This window comes from Carcharhinus amblyrhynchos, chromosome 3 (genome assembly GCF_965287045.1).
Source record: "Carcharhinus amblyrhynchos chromosome 3, sCarAmb.v2.hapA, whole genome shotgun sequence".
Classification (NCBI taxonomy): Eukaryota; Metazoa; Chordata; class Chondrichthyes; order Carcharhiniformes; family Carcharhinidae; genus Carcharhinus; species Carcharhinus amblyrhynchos.
Window position 1 is genome coordinate 129,496,275 of NC_137326.1, and position 23,957 is coordinate 129,520,231.

General features: G+C 44.3%; 1 protein-coding gene across 1 annotated transcript in view; it reads right to left on the reverse strand.

Moving 5' to 3' along the window:
* The window catches only part of mindy4b (MINDY family member 4B), a 49,742-nt gene that overhangs the window by 12,836 nt on the left and 12,949 nt on the right, over positions 1 to 23,957 (reverse strand). The window contains exons 3-8 of the mRNA XM_080186519.1: positions 23,033 to 23,212; positions 13,955 to 14,074; positions 9,476 to 9,573; positions 7,559 to 7,724; positions 4,478 to 4,543; positions 2,166 to 2,236 (exon numbers count right to left, since the gene is read on the reverse strand). Coding sequence (XP_080042645.1) covers positions 2,166 to 2,236; positions 4,478 to 4,543; positions 7,559 to 7,724; positions 9,476 to 9,573; positions 13,955 to 14,074; positions 23,033 to 23,212 — 701 coding nt within the window. The remainder of the gene's footprint in view (positions 1 to 2,165; positions 2,237 to 4,477; positions 4,544 to 7,558; positions 7,725 to 9,475; positions 9,574 to 13,954; positions 14,075 to 23,032; positions 23,213 to 23,957) is intronic.

The following is a 23,957-nucleotide window of genomic DNA, read 5'->3' on the forward strand; positions in this document are numbered from 1 at the left end:
CAGAATCCAGAAAAAGGATTAATCATGCACATGGGTTATAGTCTGGCAAGAGTCACAAAGCACCAGCTTTGTGTGATCAGAGGTGTTGAATTTGAAGACTGGACTGAAGATTGCTTTCCAGCTGGAATCAGAAAACCACAGTTCGACAGATAGAGAGAGAGAGAGAGAAAAAAGACCAAGTGACATCTTGCACCTGAGGAAGCAAGAAATATGCTAAGCCAGTGAAGTCACTACCTTGTTTGTTAAGAATCACTTTAGTTGCTTAATAAATGTTCCTGAGTGACTGTGAGAACCTCTATGACCTGCTTGGGGAATCGCTGATTGGCCTCCCTGAAGGACTCATTGAATACGAGCTCCCTGGGGATTGGTAATTAACTAACCAGATGGAACTCATACACCGAATCCTATATAAAGCAGGCCCCTGAGTGGGTCCATTATTCTATTGTCCCAGGTGGGAGTTTTTGTGTTCACCATAAGCTTGTGGTTTTTTTGTGCGCAATAACCACCATTCGCAGCTGACTCCTGGAGTTATGATAGCGACATCACTAAATTGTCCCCTATTGATTTGGCTTGATTTATTATTGTTACATGTATTAACGTACAGTGAAAAGTATTGTTTCTTGTGCGCCATGCAGAGAAAACATACCATTCATAGAGAAGGAAACGAGAGAGTGCAGAATGTAGTGTTACAGTCACATCTAAGATGTAGAGAACAATTAACTCAATGCAAGGTAAGTCCATTCAAAACTCTGACAGCAGCAGGGAAGACCCTGTTCTTGAGTCGGTTGGTACGTACCCTCAGACTTTTAAATCTTTTTCCCAAAGGGAGAAGGTGGAAGAGAGAATGTCCAGGGTGTGTGGGGTCCTTAATTATACTGGCTGCTTTGCTGAGGCAGCAGGGAGTGTAGACAGAGCCACTGGATGGGAGGCTGGTTTGCATGATGGATTGGGCTACATTCATGACTTTTTGTAGTTCCTTGCAGTCTTGGGCAGAGCAGGAGCCATACCAAGCTGTGATACAATCAGAAAGAATGCTTTCTATGGTGCATCTGTAAAAGTTGGGGAGAATTGTAGCTGACATGCCAAATTTCCTTAATCTTCTGAGAAAATAGAGGCGTTGGTGAGCTTTCTTAACTATAGTGTCAGCATGGGGAGGGACCAGGAAGGTCACTGATGGTCTGAACACCTAAAAACTTGAGGCTATCGAACCTTTTTACTTTGTCCCCACTGGTGTAGACAGGGACATGTTCTCCTTTACACTTCCTGAAGTTGACGACAATCTCCTTCATTTTGTTGACATTGAGGGAGAGATTATTGTTGCCACACCAGTTCACCAGATTCTCTATCTCATTCCTGTACTCTGTCCCATCATTGTTTGAGATCCGATCCACAATGGTGGTGTCGTCAGCAAACTTGAAAATGGAATTGGAGAGGAATTGCCTGAATGGTTAAAGTCTCAAACGGACAATGTAACACTGAGTGAGTTGAGTATGAGACTAATGGTTTCTCTTCTTTCCATGAACAATTCCTACTTTGTATGATCATCTGTGCAACATTAAACAAGGCCTCTACTTTCTCAGAAGACTAAAGAAATTTGCCATGTTCGCTACGACCCTCACCAACTTTCACAGACGCGCCATAGAAAGCAACCAGGTTGTATCACAGCTTGAAATGGCTCCTGCTCTGTCCAAGACTGCACAAGATCACGCAAACCAACTTTCCATCCATTGCCACTGTCTACATTTCCCGCTGCCTAGGAAAAGCAGCCAGCATAATCAAGGACCCCACACACCCCAAACATTCTCTTTTCCACCTTCTTCCATCAGGAAAAAGATACAAAAGTCTGAGGAAATGTACCAATCGACTCAAGAACAGCTTCTTCCCTGCTGCCATCAGACTTTTGAATGGGCCTACCTTGCATTAAGGTGATCTTTCTGTACACCCGATCTATGACTGTAACACTACACTCTGCACTCTCTCCTTTCCTTTTCTATGTACGGTATGCTTTGAGTATATAGCATGCAAGAAACAATACTTTTCATTGTAAACGAATACATGTGACAATAATAAATCAAATCAAAAACACTGCAATCTTTTCTGCAGATGTGGTACTGTCCATTTTAAAGATTTCAATCCCACATTACCATCAGCTCATCAACTCTTACCTTTCCAGAGTCCTTGACAGGAGCAAACTGTACAGGAACAGAATGACTGCGTGGCTCCCTTCACCATTAAACTGATTGGAGAGCAAATCAAAGTTTAGAGTGTTTATAAATGAACATCAAGTTTCATACAAGCAGAATATAATAATGCTGTCGCACCTGTATTGAAATCTGGCTGTGTGTTAACAATGGTTTTGATGTGTTTATATAAAGTTCTCTTATCTGTTATTTTAGCTGAGGCTGGAGGGTCTTGTGGTGTCGGAGTAATGCCCCTACCCACCATATTTTTAGAAATATGATTTATGAATTTGAAACGTTTTGAACAGGCCCGGGGAAGTTTGGAAACCTCTCCCCAAAACACTGGGTCCCCTGTCTCCTTTACTCACGTATGTAACTCTGGCTGGAGAATGGCGATGGGGAATGGTCACTGTGGTTGCCGGTAGCGTGCTGCTCGGCCCAGAAGCCAGAAAATTCTCTTTTGAAAACCGGTAAATGAGGCCACGATTTCGTAGAATCCCTACAGTGCAGAAAGAGGCCATTCGGCCCATCGTGTCTGCACCGACCACAATCCGCCCTATTCCCATAACCCCACATATTTACCTCACTAATCCCCTGCCACTAGAGTCCGTTTATCATGGCCAATCACGCAACTTAATGCGAGGTAGTTCCATTCAAAAGTCTGATGGCAGCAGGGAAGAAGCTGCTTTTGAGTTGGTTGGTATGTGACCTCAGACTTTTGTATCTTTTTCCCGATGAGAGGAAACCGGACCACCCAGAGGAAACCCATGCAGACATGGGGAAAATGTACAAACTCCACACAGACAGTGACTCAAGGCTGGAATTGAACTTGGATCCCTGGTGCTGTGAGGCAGCAGTGCTAACCACTACGCCACTGTGCCATCCTTTTCCAGTATAAATCCCACCCCCCCTCCCCGTCATGGTCTAAAAGGTTTTTCTTAGCCAGCTATGGAGAGCAGCAACTGTAGCTCATTGACAGAGGTCTTAGAGTAGCATGGTGGCACAGTGGTTAGCACTGCTGCCTCACAGCGCCACGGACCCGGGTTCAATTCTGGCCTCGGGTCATATCTGTGTGGAGTTTGGACATTCTCCCTGTGTCTGCCTGGATTTCCTTCAGGTGCTCCAGTTTCCTCCCACAGTCCAAAGATGTGCGGGTTAGGTTGATTGGCCATGCTAAATTGACCCTTAGTGTTAGGGGTACTAGTGGGGTAAATATATGGGGACAGGACCGAGTTGGGATTGTTATCAGTGTAGGCTTGATGGGCCAAATGGCCTCCTTCTGCACTGTAGGGATTCTAATGCAACAGGACACAACATCCACATTACAGGAGGGTTATGATTCCACTAGAGAGGGTGCAGAGGAGATTCACCAGGATATTGTCTGGGCTGGAGTGTTCCAGCTATTGAAGAGAGGCTGGTTAGGCTGGGGTTGTTTTCCTTGGAGCAGAGAAGGCTGTGGGGGAACATGAGGTGTACAAAGTCATGAGGGACATAGATAAAGTGAATAAGAAGAAACTTTACCCCTTAGTATGGGATCAATAACCAGGGGCATAGATTTAAGCTAAGGGGCAGGAGATTTACAGTGAACATAGAACATAGAACACTACAGCACAAACAGGCCCTTCGGCTCACAAGTTGCGCCGATCATATCCCTACCTACCAGGCCTATCTATAACCCTCAATCCCATTAAATCCCATGTACTCATCCAGAAATCTCTTAAAACACCTCAATGAGTTAGCCTCCACCACCACCGATAGCAGACGATTCCACTCACTCATCACCCTCTGAGTGAAAAACTTACCCCAAACTTGAGGTAACTTGAGGTAAAAGGCTGATGGGAATCTGGAACTCATTATCTGAAAGAGTGGTAGAAGTGGGAATCCTCACAACATTTAAGAAGCATTTAGATGAGAACTTGAAATGCCACAGCAAACATGGCGGTGGTCCAAGTGCTGGAAAATGGGTTAGAATTGGTAAGTACTTGATGGCCAGTGGAGACACGATGGGCCGAAGGGTCTCTTTTTGTGCTGTAACACTCTCTGACTCTGGGATGGATGTCTAAAACCTGCCGGAAATGGGATCACAATTTGTTGGTTTTAACCTTCCTTGTTTCGCTGATGCAACCAATTCCCCATTTTTAACATTGTTCCCATGGGAAAAGCGGTTCCAAGTTATGATGTTTTGACTTAAGAAGCATTTTCCAGGAACAAGTTGAATTGCAAGTCCCAGGACTGCCTGAACGCCACTGCAGTGTTGCATTTTCTAACAGCCGACAATTGGCAGTTTCAGTACTTACACAGTGTATATATTCAGTGATGAAATCCTGTAGCTTTCCTTTGTCCGTGAATTTAAAGAGCTGGAGCTAGGGAAAAATGAGAAAAGTGTGAGGCAGCAGCATAGGAAGCTCCAAAGCAATCCGATTGATTCTGGGTTTCCCGTCACAGAATTGGGGGTAAGTTTTCAGAAACACCTGGGAGTAAAGTTTATTCATTAGTGTCACAAGTAGGCTTGCATTAACACTGCAGTGAAGTTACTGTGAAAATCCCCTAGTTGCCACACTCCAGCGCCTGTTCGGGTACACTGAGGGAGAATTAAGCATAGCCAATGCACCTCACCAGCACGACGTTCGGACTGTGGGAGGAAACTGGAGCATGGGCTCTGCTGATCTCTGTAGAAATTTTGTCGGGTGATTTAGGAACCTCGGGGAAGTAAGACCTGCAGAATTCTGCGCTTGATACAACTCAACCTGAGGATATATCAGCCATTTCCTCAAGCAGCCTGAGCATCTCACACTGCCCTATATGTACCCTATACATGGTTAGTTGAATCCACCCAGCCAACCCCCTTTAGAAGGGAAATTGTTTCCTTGAACTGGTACGCAACATGCTCCTTCCTAAAATGAGTCAAAATATGACTTAAGAAGGTTTGTTGGTTTGCAGTTCGTAAAAGTGCACTATCTTCTTGAACTGTATCTTGCATGAGAGCAACAGGTTATGTACATAGGTGGTGTATGTGCCTGTGTGAGTGAAGTAGCATTTAGGCTGTCAGGTGAATGAATAATCTTCTTTGTTTAAACCTCAAAAGCTTGCTTCTTATTACTCCCCTTTGTCATATACTCAGAGGTTAAGGGGCACAAACTCAAAACACACTGATTATGGATAGCAAGGGAAGCAAAGTTGGATTCCAGTCTCTCACTGCTGTTCCTAACAATCTTTAATTGATTTCAGAATGCCAGCTCAGATTCCCTGCCTGAAACTTAATCTCAGCTCTATTGTCCTGTGAACTTAACTGCTTGAATCTACATTTAACTCAAGCATAGCATATTTCACCCACATATCACTGCAGCTGCAGCTATGGTATATCATAATATTTAATAGTTTTAATATGCAAAAGATTTATCTCGTTACTTTAAATTTGCTTCCTACTCTCTGACTTTTTGAGGTCTTATGGAGCATTCCTGCCTCTAAGTTCTATGGGTGGCACAGTGGCAGAGTGGTTAGCACTGCTGCCTCACAGTGCCAGGGACTTGGGATTGATTCCTGACTTGGGACATTGTGTGTGGAGTCTGCACATTCTCCCTGTGTCTGCGTGGGTCTCCTCCGCGCACTCCAGTTTCCTCACACAGTCCGAAAGACGCGCTGGTTAGATGCTAAATTCTCCCTCAGTGTAGCCGAACAGGCGCCGGAGTGTGGCAACTAGGGGATTTTCGCAGTAACTTCATTGCAGTGTTAACGTAAGCCTGTGTGTGACAATAATAAATAAACTTAAACTTAAGCCAGAAGCTCTGGGTTCGAGTCCCACTCCAGGACTTGATGGTTAAGGAAGGTAGATTCATAATGTGGCCAAACAGGTTGTGTGCCAACCTGCAAATCCTTCCAACAGCTGCCAATGGCAGACAGTATGAGCGGGAGGGATTCACAGTCAGTTACATGAGGGAAAGAACATTGGAGCCTTTACCGAAGCTCCAGATGGCAACATGCATGTAAAGAACTTGCTGCCATGGCAATTTGGGTTCCCTGAGTAAATTGTAACCCTGCACCACCATCTTGCATTTCAGAGTTCAAAGAGGATATACATTGCAGTCTGAAGTGCAAACTGTGACTTCTCAAGTCTCAGAATAGTTCAAATACATTTTGACACCAGGGCAGCTAGACACAGTTTAAATAATCAAACTTCATTCATTGTCCTGAAATCTATCTAAGTAAAGCACTGGAGGCAACACATGCAAATAGGCTGGATTTTGTACTGTGACTGGGTGTGGTGGTGTGGTCAGTGTTTGTGAAATTATCACATTAAAGTTGATCCACCTCCGAGTCAGAGTGAGTCCTCCTGTGGTTCAGATAAATCTCAATCTGTGTGCCCCTAGTTTGCAGGTTTATCTATAACAGAATCCAAGTGGAGGATGTGTCTCAAGGTTCTGTAATTAGCCGGTGACAGAGTTGTTTAGGCTTATAGGAAGTGAAGGGTCATATTTTTAACGGCTGCCCTGTCTCTTGTTGCTGGTTATCTGTTACTTTGAATTAACCTCTTCCAAATTTTACAGTCAAAATATGTTCTGACAGTGTTTTCCCTTCTGTGTTCTGAAGTACAAAAGATCATTCAGCACGATCTGCTATGACACTCACCAATTTTTACAAACGCACCATAGAATGTTTCACAGCTTGGTATGGCTCCAGTTCAAGGAAATAGTGGGGTTGGCTGGATGGATTCAACTAATCAGGTATGGGGTACATATAGGGCAGTGTGAGATGCTCAGGCTGCTTAAGGGGTTGTGAATGTAGCCCAGTCCATCACGCAACCTATCCTCCCATCCACTGACTTTGTCTACACTTCCCACATGTCCCCCTCCAAGCCACACATCGTTGAGACATATATCTCCATTTCTTCACTGTTGCTGGGATTATATCCTGAAATTCCCACCAAACAGAACTCGGATCCACTATACAGACTGTAACAGTTCAAGAAAGTGGCTGCCTACTAACTTCTCAAGGGCAATTAAGGATAAGTAATAAATGCTGACCTTGCTAATGATGTCCACATCCATGAATGAATTAAGTAAAATCCTCATGCAGCAATAAACAATTGTTTAGACGTGTTGCATAAAAGATATTGTGCATGTAAAGTAACATTCCTATCAGAGGGAAAAGCAAGCTGCAATAGGAGTGATCTCTGATGCCAAGCTAAGGCAGGGAATTCCATGCATTTCCTCGACAGTGCTGGTCATGCCTAATGGCCATCGCAACAGGAGTATTGGTGTGGTGTCTCATTTAGAGAATAGCAAATGTTGCAAACTTTAAAATGTGTAAATTATACGCGATTCAACTGGAAGAACACTTTAACTTCACAGCTGTGATGTGTGTGTGAGAGGGGGGCTTACTCTTTCCGTGTAGCTGTCCGTTTTGTAGTCAATTGTAGGAGCGAAATAGCACTCAGTGGTCACCAAACAAACAAAGCTCTTGATTCCTTCCCCCGCTGTCCAAAGAATGTCTGAGAGCGCTGCTGCCAATGCGTTTTCTTGCTCTTTATGGCTCACTCCAAGGAGGCTGCAGGAGAATGCAGAATACATGAGGCACTGGTTACAGATTCACTCCATCTGAGATCAATGTTACAGCCAAATGGTGTGGATGGCAATTGAAGGGTCACTGGGTGTTTTAGTGCCCTCAGATAAGGGTAAGACCAATCATTATTTGGTTCTGACAAAGGGTCATCCAGACTCAAAACGTTGGCTCTTTTCTCTCCCCACAGATGCTGTCAGACCTGTTGAGATTTTCCAGCATTTTCTGTTTTTGTTTCAGGTTCCAGCGTCTGCAGTATTTTGCTTATATAACATTTGGCACGATGTTACTTACACTGGGGCGGATCTTGCCAGCCTCTGGAGATGGGCTGGAAGATAGGAAGCATCAAGTAAATGCTGGCAGAAGGTGTGGGGGAGGAAAGTCCAATGATTTCTCACTGGAATGGAGTACTCTTAATGGCCTCAGCAGTGTGGCCGGTCACTGATCAGAGGCGGGCCGCCAATTAAACCAATTTATTGGTCAATTAACATGCATTGCCTCTCTGTTCAACAGGGACCCCACAGTGTGGGGAGACTGGCAGGTAAACCCTGGTAGATTCTCAACAGGTTCCTGGGGGGCAGGGATGGGGAGGGAGGGGGGGGCCTTCTTTAATGCTGTCCATGGCGCCCCCCCACCCCACAAGGCTATAACTTCCTCCTCCCAGCTTCAATACTGAGAAATCCTTCCTCTGTACACCAGGGCCTCTCTGCCTGTCCCTGGTACAATAAAATGGCCTGGAGGACACCTCAACATGGAGGAGCCTACTTCCTCTCCCTGCAAGCCTAGAAATTCACCCAACTACTTCTTGCTCTCATTCCCCTCCTGGGAGAGTCTAGGGCCAGAGAGCATAATCTCCGAATAAGGGGTCACCCATTTAGAAACATAGAAACAAAAAAATCAGGAGCAAGGGATGGCCATTTGGCCCTTCAAGCCTGCTCCATCATTCATTATGATCAAGGCTGATCATCCAACTCAATTGCCTGGTCCCCTTTGCCGTTATATCGAACTGCTTCTTTAGAACATGCAGTGTTTTGACCTCAACTATTTTCTTTGTAGCGAATTCCACAGGCTTATTACTCCCTGGGTGAAGAAATTTCTCCTCATCTCTGTCCTCAATTGTCTGTGACCCCTGGTTGTTGACACCCCACCATTGTGGAGATGAGATGAAGAAAAGGAATTTCTCCTCTCAGAGGGGGGTGAATCTGTGGAATTCCTTACCACAGAGGGCTGGAAAGGCTGGGTCATTAAGGACGTTCAAGGCTGAGATGGACAGTTTTCTAATCAGTAAGGGAGTCAAGGAGAGGTGGGTGAAGGAGGGTGATTTGGAGTGAAGGTGTGAAGGAGGAGGAGATGGGGCACACTCAAATCCTTTCCTCCAAAGTTGCACCCTGGGGTCACACAAAGCCTATGGCATTAAACTAGGGTCACATCAGAACGATGTTTGGGAGGCACTATTCATGGAGATTACAGAGCAATTCTGGACGGTTGGCAATATTATTTCTAAGATATGTAAAAGGGGATTTAATGCTTATTTAATTTCTATTCCCCTCATGTGCCAAGGCAGCTGCAAGCCTGTTAGTATCCTTTCCAAAGCTCCTCACATCCTTCCTTTGGGATTTTACCAAAGATCCCTGTCCCAGATAGAATGGAAGCATCTAAAAACTCATTGAAAATGATCAATAAAATCTCACAATTATTCTCAAGCATTTATTGAATAAGTCGAGGGGAGGCTGTTTTACCATTTAATGTTGTGGCTTTCCACTTCATTATTTCTGGTGAACAGTAAATACTTGAGGACGTGCGCTTGTACAGCCATCTGGATAGATCTCGTACCACCCTTAAAAAGAATGAATACATTTTAACACACATATATGTGTTGATCTGAGACACTGAGCTTGAAATAGATAAATGGGTGCGTCAAGATAATGTACCATCAAACCACAGCCCGTAACATCCAGAAAAAGATATTTAATGGGGAATTCAGATAAAATCTCTTTACCCAAGAAGTGGTGAGAATGTGAAATGTGCTACGGTAGGGTGGCTGATGTGGATTGCATTGATATAGTTAAAGGGAAGCTAGAGAACCATTTGAGGGAGAAGGTAATAGATGGTCATGAGGGTAAATTTAGACAAGTAAATATGGGAGGAGTGAAAGGGTTAATAATCAAACAAGTTTAAAAATCACATAAGCTGCAAGCGGAACCTCAGTCACAGAAGGAAAGCTATGTGCAAACGACAGGTTTTGTTTAAAGTAAGCTCAGATAAGGGTCAAGGTCTATCTAATTGAATAATGTGCAGCTGCAGTTCATACATGCCCATTAGAACAAGGGAGGTTGAGGTATCATTAGTCAAAGATGTAGCTATCATTTCTTGATGACATGCGCAAGTTCTAATTGGATATTATACTGTTATATATACATGATGTAACCTTAATTAGTAACTATGATTGGATAGAGATAACTCCTATACTTCTATTGGTATATGCTAATTACTTGTAATTGGAATTGAACTATAATTGCCTACGTATTTCTGAATTTTTCACTCTGTCTGGATGACGTCATTCAGTGTCCTCTAGATTTAGTCTTTCAATAAATTCATCTTGTAACCATTCCATGACTTTGTCTAGCTATTTGCGGGGAATGATAGTTTTAACTTCAATAAGAAAACCATTGTAACAGCCCTGTAACAAGGCGGCTTGTGTGGAGTGTAAACACCAGCATGGATGGGTTGAGCTGAATGGCCTACTTCTGTGCTGTACATTAAGGATAATGGCTTCACTTTGAGGTTGCCCTTTAAGTCATACATCAACCCAACTCGGGAGACATTTCGATCACTTCTTCATTGTTGCAAAGCCAAATTCCTAGAACTCCCACCCAACTGCATGGTGGCAGTTTCCTCTTCACATTAAGTACAAGATGGAGTGGCTTATTACCACCTAACCATGAGCAATAATTGCTGGCCTTAGTAGCAACACTCATATTCCAAGATCGAATGATCAGAAGATCCTATTTATTCAGTCTGCCTCAATTTCAGAAGTCAGACTGAGTGATCGCTTTGCAGAGCACCTTCATAAGCATGGCCCCAACCTCTTGTTGGATGCCATTTTAATTCAGCACCTTGCTCTCAGGCTCACGAGTCCATCCTTGGCATGTTGCAATGCTCCAATGAAGCCTGGCACAAGCTGGAGGAGCAGCATCTCATCTTCTGATTGGGCGTGTTACAGCTCTCAGGACTCAACATTGAGTTGAACAACTTTAGACTGTGACTGTTCTCTTCCATTTTCACCCTTTTCTTAATATCCAAAACATGTTTTTTTCCAAGGCAAAACTCCCCACTGCCTTCTCTATCTGTCACTTTTTCTTTTGTTCCACTTTCACTCAACACTTATCGTTATTCTCCCATTAACACATTCTGATATTAATGCCACCTTTATGCCACCACTAGCACCTTCTCCTGCACTTAGTGCCTCTTTTGTCTTGTGATGCAGGCAGCTTTGTTGCAATCTCTCTGAGCTCTCACCAATCACTGACCTTCTACTCTGTTCCAGCTGCTCCATCCCCTCTCATGTATACATTTTGCCCTCTCTTTAACTCTGCAGAAGAGTCATACAGACTCCCAATGTTAACTTTCTTTTCCCTCGCCACAGATGCAGCCAGACCTGCTGAGTTTTTTCCAGCATTTTCCGTTTTTCCTTCAAAAGTAAGTTACTGAGCATTTCATTGTGGCAGGGTTCTGTGCAAATGGAAAAGTTATCTATTATGGGTCAATGTCATGCCTCTTGTAAAATCTTTGAATTTACTGAACTATTATCCCATTGTCTGCATGGTTGTGCAAGCTGAGTTGACTAGTCTGAGGTGAAACCCCCTTTTATGTCGACGTGAGAGGGAAGACCGGGCTTGGGTTTAACGCTTCATCCAAAAGATGTACCTCTTACAGTGCAGCACTCCCTCAGTACTGCACTGATGTGTCAACCTAGACTTTTGTGCTAGATTTCACGACCTAAGTATAGAATTCTGAAGGGTGATCTTATCGAGGCATTTAACGTGACACAAGGATTTGATGGGTTAGATACAGAGGGACGATTTCAACTGAAAGGATACATATCATTAAAATTAGAGCTTAGCTATTTAAGATGGGAATTACAATTACTTTTTTACAGAAGGGGTAGGAGAAATCAGGTGTGAATGTTGTATTAAGCACAGTGTGCAGCAATCACCTTGATAAGGCAATTGCTAGTTAAACATGTGATATGTTCTATATATAGAGACAGCTGGAGCGTTTTGTGGGAAGAGCTTCTTGAAGATTGATAGCACTGAGGAAGTGCCTTACAATAAACTGCAGAAGTTCAAGATGAAGTGGCTTACTATCACCTACTCAAGGACATCTAGGCATGGGCTAGCATAATTATTTTACGTGGGCATCACTGGCTGGGCCAGCATTTATTGCCCGTTCCTGAGGGCAATTTAGCATCAACCACATTGCCGTGGATCTGGAGTCATGTGTAGACCAGATCAGGTAAGGGTGACAGATTTCCTTTCCCAAAGGACCTTAGTGAACTAGATTGGTTTTTTACGGCAATCGACAATGGTTTCATTATTCTTTTTAACTCCAGATTTTTATTGAATTCAAATTTCATCATCTGCCGTGGTGAGGTTTGAACCCAGGTCCCCAGTTCTTGCTCAGGGTCTCTGGATTTTCTAGCCCAGTGTCAATAGCACTATGCCTTCGCTTTCCCTAAAATTACTGGCCTTAGCAGCAACACCTACATCCCAAGAATGAACAGCGAAAGGAAAAGAATTCCATTTAATTGGTCTGCCCCAATCTCAAAAGTAGGCTATTGTGTGAAACACTTTGAGGCATTTCGTTCTGACAGCTCTGTACAAGTGGAAATATTATCTACTAGGGGAAATGTTACGTCTTTTGTAAAGTCTTTCAATTTGCTGAACTATTATTCTCATTTGTGCTGGGATAACATTTCAGCTTACTGCCTGAACATGTGTGTCATAGGCTGGTCACCCATTATAGAAACTCAACTGATTGTCGTTTTAACTGAGTCACCATGCCATGAGTAACCCTGGCTAGCAAGTTGAAAATCTGATTCTCTGTCCCCATCAGAGTAACTCCCAACTTACTTAATTCACAGGAACAGTGGTGGGCCAGTTTAAATTGATTCTTCCATCACAACCACTTATTGGGAGTAACAGCCTCTCACTCCTCCAAAATTCTGTGAATGCTAAAGGGCAACTTTAAGACTTAGGTTGACAGATTTTTATTAGTGAAGGAATGCAGAGCTAAGGCAGGTGAACTGAGTTGAGGTACAAATCAGCTATGAACTAATTTGGGTGGCATGGTGACACAATGGTTAGAACTGCTGCCGTGCAGCACCAGGGACCCAAGTTCAATTCCGGCCTTGGGTCACTGTCTGTGTGGAGTTTGCACCTTCTCCCCGTATCTACGTGAGTTTCATCCGGGTGCTCCGGTTTCCTCTCACAGTCCAAACATGTGCGGGTTAGGCTGATTGGCCATGCTAAATTGACCCTAGTGTTAGGGGGATTAGCAGGGTAAACGTATGGGGTTATGGGAATAGGGCCTGGGATTACTCAGTAAATTAGTTTGGTGGCTTTGAGCACTGTGACAGATTTCCGCATGTGGCAGAAATCCAAAGCAAAAATGATTGAACATTGAACATAGAACACTACAGCACAAACAGGCCCTTCAGCCCACAAGTTGCACCGATCATATCCATACCTACCAGGCCTATCTATAACCCTCAATCCCATTAAATCCCATGTACTCATCCAGAAGTCTCTTAAATGACCCCAGCGAGTTTGCCTCCACCACCACTGACGGCAGCCGATTCCACTCACTCACCACCCTCTGAGTGGAAAACTTACCCCTGACATCTCCTCTGTACCTACTCCCCAGCACCTTAAACCTGTGTCCTCTCGTAGCGACCATTTCAGCCCTGGGAAATAGCCTCTGAGAATCCGCCCTATCTCAACATCTTATAAACCTCTATCAGGTCACCTCTCATCCTTTGTCTCTCCAGGGAGAAAAGACCTAGCTCCCTCAACCTATCCTCATAAGGCATGCCACGCAATCCAGGCAACGTCCTTGTAAACCTCCTTCGCACCCTTTCAGTAGCTTCCACACCCTTCTTGTAGTGAGGCGACCAGAGCTGTATACAGTTCTTGGATACAGTTTTTACCGATACGGACCTTTTCTGCCTCCAATCCATATGCCAAGTCTGAATAAGGATCCCGGAACTTGAAGTGGGACTTCTTCCATTCGTAATTGAAAACTTGAAATGCCGTCCCAAACAGAACCTTCCGTAATGCCTACATTGAAAGGAAATCACAAGCCATCACAAAGTAATTGTAAAGGTATAAAAGGCATCCATTTAAAACCTCATTTTTAACCTCACACTGATAGTTCAGTTGGCCAGAACATGCACCATGGGCTGAATGGCCTCCTTCAGTGTCAGCCGCAGCTTAGTTGGTGGCATACTCTCACCTCTGAGTCAGGATCTAGGAACAAAAATCAAAAAGCTGACACTCCAATGCGGCATTGAGAGAGTGCAGCACTGTTGGGGGCGCCACTTTTTTAGATAAGACATTAACTTAAATGTCCTCAAGTGGACATAAAGACCGGAATTTTACCATCATGCCCACCCTGGAATTGGGGCAGGCACGGCTCACAGAACGAAATTCTCCGTTGGCCTCGGGTGGGATTTTACAAGCCTCGCCCGAGTGAGGTTGTAAAATACCAGCTAAAAGGTTCCATAGCCCGGTTTCAGGGAGAACCCGGTAGTTCTCTCTGATGTCCTAGCCAATATTTATCTCTCGATCAACCTCATAAACACAGAGTATCTGGTCACTGTCACACTGCGGTTTCGGGAGTTTGCTGTGTGCAGATTGGCTGCTGTGTTTCCTACATTGTATCGGGGACAATCAAAACAGAAGTGCTTCATTGGCTGTAAAGCATTTTGGGATGCCCTTTGGCTATAAAGGGTGCTTTATAAGTTAAAGTCCTTATCAAATGAACATACATTGCTTCTGTCAGAACCCTGCCTTTGGAGTGAAGTCTCTGATATAAACTATATATAAATTATATAAAGAATTTAGAGGATGGAAACAAACTGTTGATGCAATTGGTCTGTACTGTTATTTATTATAAAGTTTTTAAACTTTATGTATTAGTCACAAGTAAGGCTTACATTAATACAGCAATGAAGTTACTGTGAAATTCCCCTAGTCACCACACTCCGGTGCCTGTTTGGGTCAATGCACGTCTTTCAGACTGTGGAAGGGAACTGGAGCATCCAGAGGAAACCTATGCAGACAACATGCAAACTCCACACAGACAGTGACCCAAGCCAGGAATCGAAACTGGCCGACAACCACTGTGCCACAGTGCAACCTTATCTCCAACAGCTTCCTCTCACCCAACTTAACCTAACCCTGAGGGTGGAATTTTCCTATCCTGTCTGCCAGGGGTATCACAGCGGGCGGGGAGGGGGTGGTGGAGAGAGACCATGCAAAGGTCCGTTGACCTCACGCGGGATTTTCTGCGCTTAAGGTGAGTGTGGCCTATCAGTATATCCTTATACTACTTCCTCACTTCATGTATTTACACTTTGCTAGTCCAGGTATATTGTCCTCTCTCTGAAAGGAACAAAGCTGTTCGACCAGGATTGTGCATGCAAACAATCACTTTGAAGCCACATTTTTTGCTTTTGAACAAACGCAGACTTTCAGTGTTGCTGCCAACTCATCTCACAATTTAACTGTGTGAAGCTGGAAAACAAAACGTGTTGGCATTTCGCGGCAACACTTCACAAGATGAACGCAGCGCACATAATGGCCATTTGATCCACGGTGTTAGCTCTTTGTAGGAGCTCTCTAATTACTTCCCCAATAACCCTGTAAGTTTCTCCTTTCTAAGTATGTATAACTTCTGAGAGTTATCACTGATCCTTCTTCAATAACTCTTTAGGGCAACGCATTTCAGATCATAACTGCAGTAGAGGGATCCTGAACACTAAGTGTTAACCTGCGACTGAGTCCATACTGCCCGCAGGTGATATAAGAAGGGACCTGACTTCGAGCTTAAGTCAATAGTGTCAAGTGAGGTAGCAACATGTAAGGACATGCCATGGAGCTCTGTCTATACCTGTACCCTCAACTGTAAATATATACATAATTCAGTAATGTCAATGAAGACTTCTTGGTAACTTCTGCTTAATGATGTCTAAGAAGTCCATGCTTCCAACAAAACAATAATATAACAAGTTAAAGAAAGATCTCTCTCCACTTTGGGTCATTTTAGTCTTAAGATGTGGTTATACATCACAGATGGGTAATGCAAGGAAACATCAATTCTATCCTGTTGCCCCTCATTCTAACATGCCTTGTTCATTGCATGGCATAATTGGCAATCCAATGTGCTTGACACAGAGAAACGCTTAATTGGATAGTAAAACCTCTCTTGTGCTTTGAGGTGAGTGTCTAGGGATAGGAACCTGATGTTATTATAACATTTCTGATCGATTGTAAAGTACACAATAGTGTAACACAAAAGCCACAGTCAGTTCAAGATGACTGTATCATACGCGGGTGATAGAAACAGGTACACTAATAGTGTTGAGTTATTATCTGGAGAGGTATTTCATTCTCTGCATGCTCCCCAGCACAAAAGGGTTCTTGAAGTTATAATAAATATTCCTGCCCGTACTGAATAAACTGAATAGAAGCTCTGAGGTCGACTGAACATTTGGCTCAGTCAAGGAAAGTACCAAGTGGTTGTGACTGAAGGCGTGCCAACATGGCAAAGAGCCATTAGTCGATGCCAGGGCTGAATGCTGGGAGCCCTGCTGTTTACACTGCAGATATAGTACTTGGAACTGCAGATTAAAAAAGCTGTCTAAAGCTGTCTGCTTTTCCGGACCCGGAAGGAATTCTTCTTTTAAAAGTTTATTTATTAGTGTTACAAGTCGGCTTACATTAACACTGCAATGAAGTTACCATGAAAATCCCCTATTCGCCACACTTTGGTGCCTGTTTGGGTACACTGAGGGAGAATTTAGCATGGCCAATGCATCCTAACCAGCACGTCTTTAGGGCTGTGGGAGGAAACTGGAGCGCCTGGAGGAAACCCACGCGGGCATGGGGAGAACGTGCAGACTCCACACAGACAGTGACCCAAGTCTCTCTCTCTCTGGCTTCAGCCAAAGTTCAGCTGTGCCGTCTCAGTGGGGAGGACTCTTCCCAAAGTCAGAAGGTTGTAGGTTCAATTCCCACTCTGGAGACTTGAGCCTCAGAATTTAGTCTGACCCTCCAAGACAATACTGAGGGAGTGCTGCACTTCCAGAGGGGCTGCCTCTCAGATGAGATGTTAAGACTTGCCCGCCCTAGCACTCAGGTGAGTACAAAAGATAGCAGTATTTTGAAGAACAGCAAAGGAGCTTTCCCTGCATCCTGGCCAGTGTTTGTCCCTCAGTGAACATTACCAAAATAGATTAGAATTATAGAATCCCTACAGTGCAGAAGGAGGCCATTGGCCTATTGATTCTTACCTGGTCTGTATCTCTGTAACGCCACATATTCACCCCACTGTTTCCCCTAACCAACACACCTTGGGACACTAAGGGGCAACTTAGCATGGCCAATCCACTTAATCCGCACTTCTTTGGACTATAGGAGGAAACAGGAGCACCCAGAGGAAACCCACACAGACCATGGGGAGAACATACAAACTCCACACAGACACCCAAGGCTGGAATTGAACCCAGGTCCTGCCGCTGTGAGGGAGCAGTGCTCACCACTGAGCCACTGTGTACCCTAACCCTAATGCTGATTATCTCATTGTTTTCTGTGGGATCTTGCTGTGCATATGTTTCCTAAATTACAAAAGTGGCTACACTTCAAAAGTACTCCATAGACTATGAGGCACTTTGGGATGAGCAATGGTTGTGAAAGGTGCTGTATAAATGCAGTTTTTTTTCTTCATTCTACAGGTCTGCTGGAAGCCCTGGGCTAATGTATATGCTTTCACTGAGATTTGCACTGAAGTTACCATCAGGAGACCTGGAAATTTTATCTTAAAACTCTGTGTGTTGGTGGTGGGGATGCAGTGGAGGGGGTGAGTGATGGGAACTCATTTCCAAAGATTGAGAAGAGGCCAAACAAAAACAAAAGTTTTTTTTTATTCATTCGTGGGACTTGAGCGTTGCTGGCTGCCCAGCATTTATTGCCCATCCCTACTTGCCCTTGGGAAGGTGGTGGTGAGCTGCCTTCTTGAATCGCTGCAGTCCATGTGCTGTGGGTTGACCCACAATGCTGATAGGGAGAGAATTCCAGGATTTTGATCCAGCGACAGCGAAGTAACGGTGATATATTTCCAAGTCAGGATGGTGAATGGCTTGGAAGGAACCTGCAGGTGATGGTGTTCCCCTGTATCTGCTGCCCTTGTCCTTCTAGATGGAAGTGGTCGTGGATTTGGAAGGTTCTGTCTAAGGTGAATTTTTTGGTGAATGATACCTGAAGATGGTTTGATGACTGACGATAAAATCAGGGTGGGCACAATGTAACATTGGCCATATGGTCACCCTTCTGACTGGAGAGCCAGGGAGAGTCCCGAGTTGCCTCTTTTCGAAAAGGTCCAGAGCATTAATGATCATTTAGGCACCCAACTGGGCAAAGGCCCCTCATCCCAGGGCGCAAGAGATGGTGCACTGCTCTTTGGCGGTGCGATCTTCTGGTCCTGCCATTGTCAACGGAGTTTCCCATTGAATGCACCTCTCATCACCGGGAAACCCGCAGCGAGGCTACGCCATTGGCTGGGCTGTAAGATCCCATCAGTGGGAACGGCAGCAAGATTTCGGCAGATGTTTCCACTTGTGGGAAGTCCAGAACTGCAGGCAATAAACACAAGATAATAAAGAAAGAATTCAGGAGAAACTTGATTTGATTTGATTTATTATTGTCACATGTATGCGTATACAGTGAAAAGTATTGTTTCTTGCGTGCTATATAGACAAAGTATTTCGTTCATAGAGAAGGAAATGAGTGCAGAATGTAGTGTTACAGTTATAAACAGATGAAGCATACTGTTCATAGAAACAAAAAAACTAGGTGCAGGAGGAGGCCATTCAGTCATTTAAGCCTGCATCATCATTCAATATGATCATGGCTGATCGTGCACTTTCAGTACCCCACTCCCTCGTTCTCTCCATACCCCCTGATCCCTTTAGCCACAAGGGCCATGTCCAGTTCCCTTATAGAGTACACTGGGGAGAAAGAAATGAGAGAGTGCAGAATGTAGTGTTACAATCATAGCTAAAGTGCTGAGAAAGATCAACTTAATATAAAGTAAGTCCATTGAAAAGTCTGACAGCAGCAGGGAAGAGGCTGTTTTGGAGTCAGTTGGTACGTGATCTCAGACTTTTGTACCTTTTTCTTGATGGAAGAAGGTGGAAGAGAGAATGTCCAGGGTGCGTGGGGTGTTTGATTATGCTGGCTGCTTTTCCGAGGCAGTGGGAAGTGTAGACAGAGTCAATGGATGGGAGGCTGGTTTGGACTGGGCTACCAGTTCATGACCTTTTGCAGTTTCTTGTGGCCATATCATTCTGCAGCCAGATATTTGTATTAGCTATCAGATTGTACTTACTTATTTCTATTTGTGTTTTCAGTTCGTCTGATTTGCTTTGAATGCGACATGCAATTCTGATACAGAGTTACGTCCTTTTATTATTTTTCTGATCTCGAGCCTCATCTGCTGATTTGTACTCCTGGTACCCTCTGTCCCTTCCTGTCGTGGTCTGTTTACCGTTTCCCACATTAAAACCTTTCTCTCTTGTCTTTTCTCTTTATCACATTTTCCTAAATTTGATCCCTTGACCCCCACTAGGGTTCAAAGTCCTGTCTAGTCCTCTAATCATGTGTGTCACCAGCCCCAGCATGGTTCAAGTATAGACCATCCCAACTGTACAGCTCCACTTTCCCCAGTATTGGTGTGAGTGCCCCAGCAACTGGAACATGCTTCTCCCACACCAGTCTTGAAGACACATATTCATCCCTCTAATTTTATGTACCCTATGTCACGTGGTACAGGTAATAATCCAGAGGTTTTGCTCTGTAATTTAGTTCCTAGTTCCTCATACTCCCTATTCAGGGTGTCCTTATCAGGCAAGGGTTAACAGGTGGATTTCCAGAAAGGAAGGGTGAGGGGTGACCTACTTAAAGTCTTTAAAATTATGAAATTAGGGTGACACAGTGGTTACCACTGCTGCCTCAAAGTGCCAGGGACCCGGGTTCAATTCCGGCCTCGGGTGACTGTCCATGTAGAGTTTGAACATTCTCCCCGTGTCTGCATGGGTTTCCTCTGGGTGCTCCAGTTTCCTTCCACAGTCCAAAGATGTGCGGGTTAGGTTGATTGGCCATGCTCAACTGTCTCTTAGTATCAGGGGGGACAAGCAGGGTAAACACACGGGGTGACAGGGATAGGGCCTGGGTGGGATTGTGGTCGGTGCAGACGCAATGGGCCAAATGGCGCTGTAGGGATTCTATGATTCTATTCTAAGAAAGATTTAGATGGAGAAGATATCACTCTTTTCGGGAAGAACATAATTGGTGGCCATTGATGTAAGACAATCACCAAGCTACACAATCGGGAATTCGAAAGAAAATTCGTTAGCCAAAGAATGGTAAGAATGTGGAACCAGGTACCACAATGAATGGTTGAAGAGAATCATATTGTTGGTCAGAGGCTGTAAGGGGCTGCTTGAACTGGAATAACCTTAAACCTGAAACTGGTTAAAGCTTACTTAGTTCTATAAAATACTAAGGAAATGTGGTCAAGCATTAGGCCTTACATAGCCAGAGAGCAATGAAGTCATCCTACCTAGGACCTTGGGTTGGGGCCAATGATGGAAAGACATCATTGTCTTGTAAATGCATAAGCTTGGGTCAACAAGAAAGAGGCAGCACATCTCGAAGTAAATAAGGAATGGGATGAGAATGGAGATTCTTGAACAAGGAGCAGTAAAACTCCGGAGGTTTACAATGTAGAAGACGAGAGCCTATGTCAGCAACATCGAGAGGGAGGATGGAATACGTAGCCAGCATCTGCTCTCCTTTCTTGGGTATTATTTTTCACATTCTGTGATTACTCAGGGAGTGTCATGGAAACCCACTGAATGTAGACTGCATAGTTTTGATGCAAACTGTAAGCTTATGTTCTAACCAGACGTATGATTTCTATGCACACTGCCTAACAATGATAATAAAGTGGATTACTAATTGAGACAAACCTGCCTCTTCTCCTCTTTGTACCTAGCTGATAATCATTGCCAGTAAGATATGGTCAACAGTGTTGATGCATTTAATGGGAAGCTACAAGAATATGTGAGGGAGAAGGGAATAGAGGTTACAAAGATAGATTCAGATAAGGTAAGTTAGGAGGAAGCTTGGGTAGAACAGACTGGTTGGATTGAATGGTGCTTCTGTGCCATAAATTTGTAGAATGTGTAGTTATATGAGATTGCCAAGACACAGGAAGTGATGTGTCAGTGGTGCAGGAGTTCTTCCAGTGTGGTTACAGACATGGCCTGTGAAATCTGCTGAAGAATTTACTGTAAACTGTTTTAAGTTTAAGTCCTCTGTCAGCATTCCAACAAAACCCAACAACTTTACCTGGTGTCAGCAGCTGGCCGAGATAGCACAAGAACTTTGGTACACTGACCCACTCATCTTTGAACAGAACATCATTGACAAATTAAAAAATGTTCAAAAGGGTATGGCATGTACACTGCCATGCTGTCTCCCCAATAAATTGATAAAAGCTGTTAAACTAGTGGGCCCAGCGGTGGTCGGTAAATCTCAATCCTTTATCTTCCAAGAGGAAGAAGTCCAAGGGGACCCTTGGGTTTTACTAAAGAAATTTGAACAGATATGCACGCTCGTAAAACATGTTGTCCTGGACAGACACATTTTTAACCAGAAAATTGATGAATTGGTACAGTCATATATTCCTCAATATTAAAATTTGGACTATCTGTGGAGAGCTCTTTTCCATCACCAGAGATCCCATCCATCCCAGCTACAGACTGTTTGCCCTCCTGCCAACTGGGAGGTGCTCCAGGTGCATTCGACCAGGTTCAGGAACAGCTTCTTCCCCAGAACTGTTACCCAGCTGAACTCCATCCTTCAACATATTCCCAAGCGATGGGCTTCGCGAAATATGCATGTGTACACTTCATGACTATTGGCACTATTTTACAATGGCTCCTGCAGTTGCTTTTTTTCCTTTGTATCCTGGGAGCCTGCAAGCTCACTTTTTGTTGTATTTGTGCATTATACAATGACAATAATGTTGAATTGAATTGAATTGAAAGAAGTGCATATTGGTGAACTCATAAGAGATTGTAGAGTGTGTGGAATACTTGGTGGTGCTGTATGAGAGAAATTGCTTCATGTAAAAACTTCACATTACAATCCACCATTAATATCTGCATGATAAATAAACAGCCTGAGAGAACACCTCAGAATTAAGGAGAGAAATGGGCCAGCCCCAATTGCAGTGGCCGGCACACACAAAAAAAATGTGTCGCATTTAATAAGCGTTTCAATAACTGTGGCAAATGGAATCACTTTGCCAAGTGTTGCAGGTCAAAAGCCACAGCAACTTGCCGCTGGCACTGGTCACGGTGCAGCCGGAAACCCCTCCGGCACTTGGAACATGAACAAAGTGAATGAGCTAGAGGTAGTTCAAAGCAACCAGAGAACCAAACCACTCAAACCCCCTTTACCGGCCCACTACCTCAGTCAAGTGACTATTTCTCACACATGTTCCCGGGGCGGTGAACGTCACCAACCTGCTTGACCGCAGGAACCGATCCTGCCCGAGGCCGAGGAGAGAAATCTCGGATTAGTTTACCCCTTCCTGCTCTCTGTGGCACAGTTTCTCGCTGCACTTGTCTTCTTGCTTACTCAGCCATCAGAGACGCACACATCCCATTGTCATAACATTTTCATTGTTAGGAGACTGTCATTAGAATGACATTTTAGCCACTTACGATGGCTTCCCTTAGAGGAACTCAAGTCGGGAATAATTTACCACTATTTAGGTTTTGACGTACTGTATTCTTAAAGGGAAACATGAATACAATGAAGCTCTCGTTCGTCTTTTGTCTGGCAGCACTTACCATAGGCTGTGATAGTTCACTGAGACAGAGATTACATTTCATCATTCCTTTGTTCAAACATGATACAGTTTCAGCACAGAACAGATAGGCTTACCACTGCTGTCTCCAGTGTAATGGGCAGACCGCCTAGGTTTGAAGGTACAACAAATGCTTTTGGGACAGAGTAGGGGACGCTGAGTGTGGAGAAGTGGCTGCGAGACTTGATGCTTCTGGATTGAGGTGACCCGGCTCCATCCCCACAGTCATCCTCAACCTTGCGATTGTCCTGACACTTCTGTGCAAGAGCAGAATAAGACAGAACTTATGCAGGTATATCTCCTCTAAGTCAGGCTTGATAACAGCAGAACACAGTCTAACGTGGGTTCCAACAGAAAATAATTGTACCAAATAGAGTCGTACTTACATTCTGGCTCTTTGTAACTTCCTCCTGTAATATCTCAATGTAATTCTGTGTCGAAACGCCTGCTGCTATTTTGGTTTGCAACACATCATTACACAATTCCATGGAACAGGGTGCAAGGAAATCCCAGCTCAGGGATGAAGGGCTTGCAGCATGATAGGTGAAACCCAGATAGATGTTTTAATCTTCGACTCTCCCCTCCCACCCTCCGAAGGCGTCACCTCTCCAACTGAAAGCCTCTGAGCCGCAGCCAATCTAACCGTTCATCTTCTTATCTGGTGGGAAAGCTTAGATCTGAATTTTTAATGAGAGTAAAAGATTGCCGGATATTGCACTCAAAACACATTGTGGGGGGGGGTGGAATTTTCCTGTCCCACCACGTGAATCGTAGTGGTAAGGGGGGAGGGGAGAGGGGGACCATGCAAAGGTCCGGTGACCTCCAGCAGGATTTTCTGGTTTTGGGGCAAGTGCAGATGGAAAATTCCGCTCTTTATAGTTCACTCAGCTTTGCAAAATCTGCAAAACATTTATTGTCTACTCTCGCTGTGGTTAAAGTTTATGGGCGGCACGGTGGAGCAATGGTTAGCACTGCTGCCTCACAGCGCCAGGGACCCAGGTT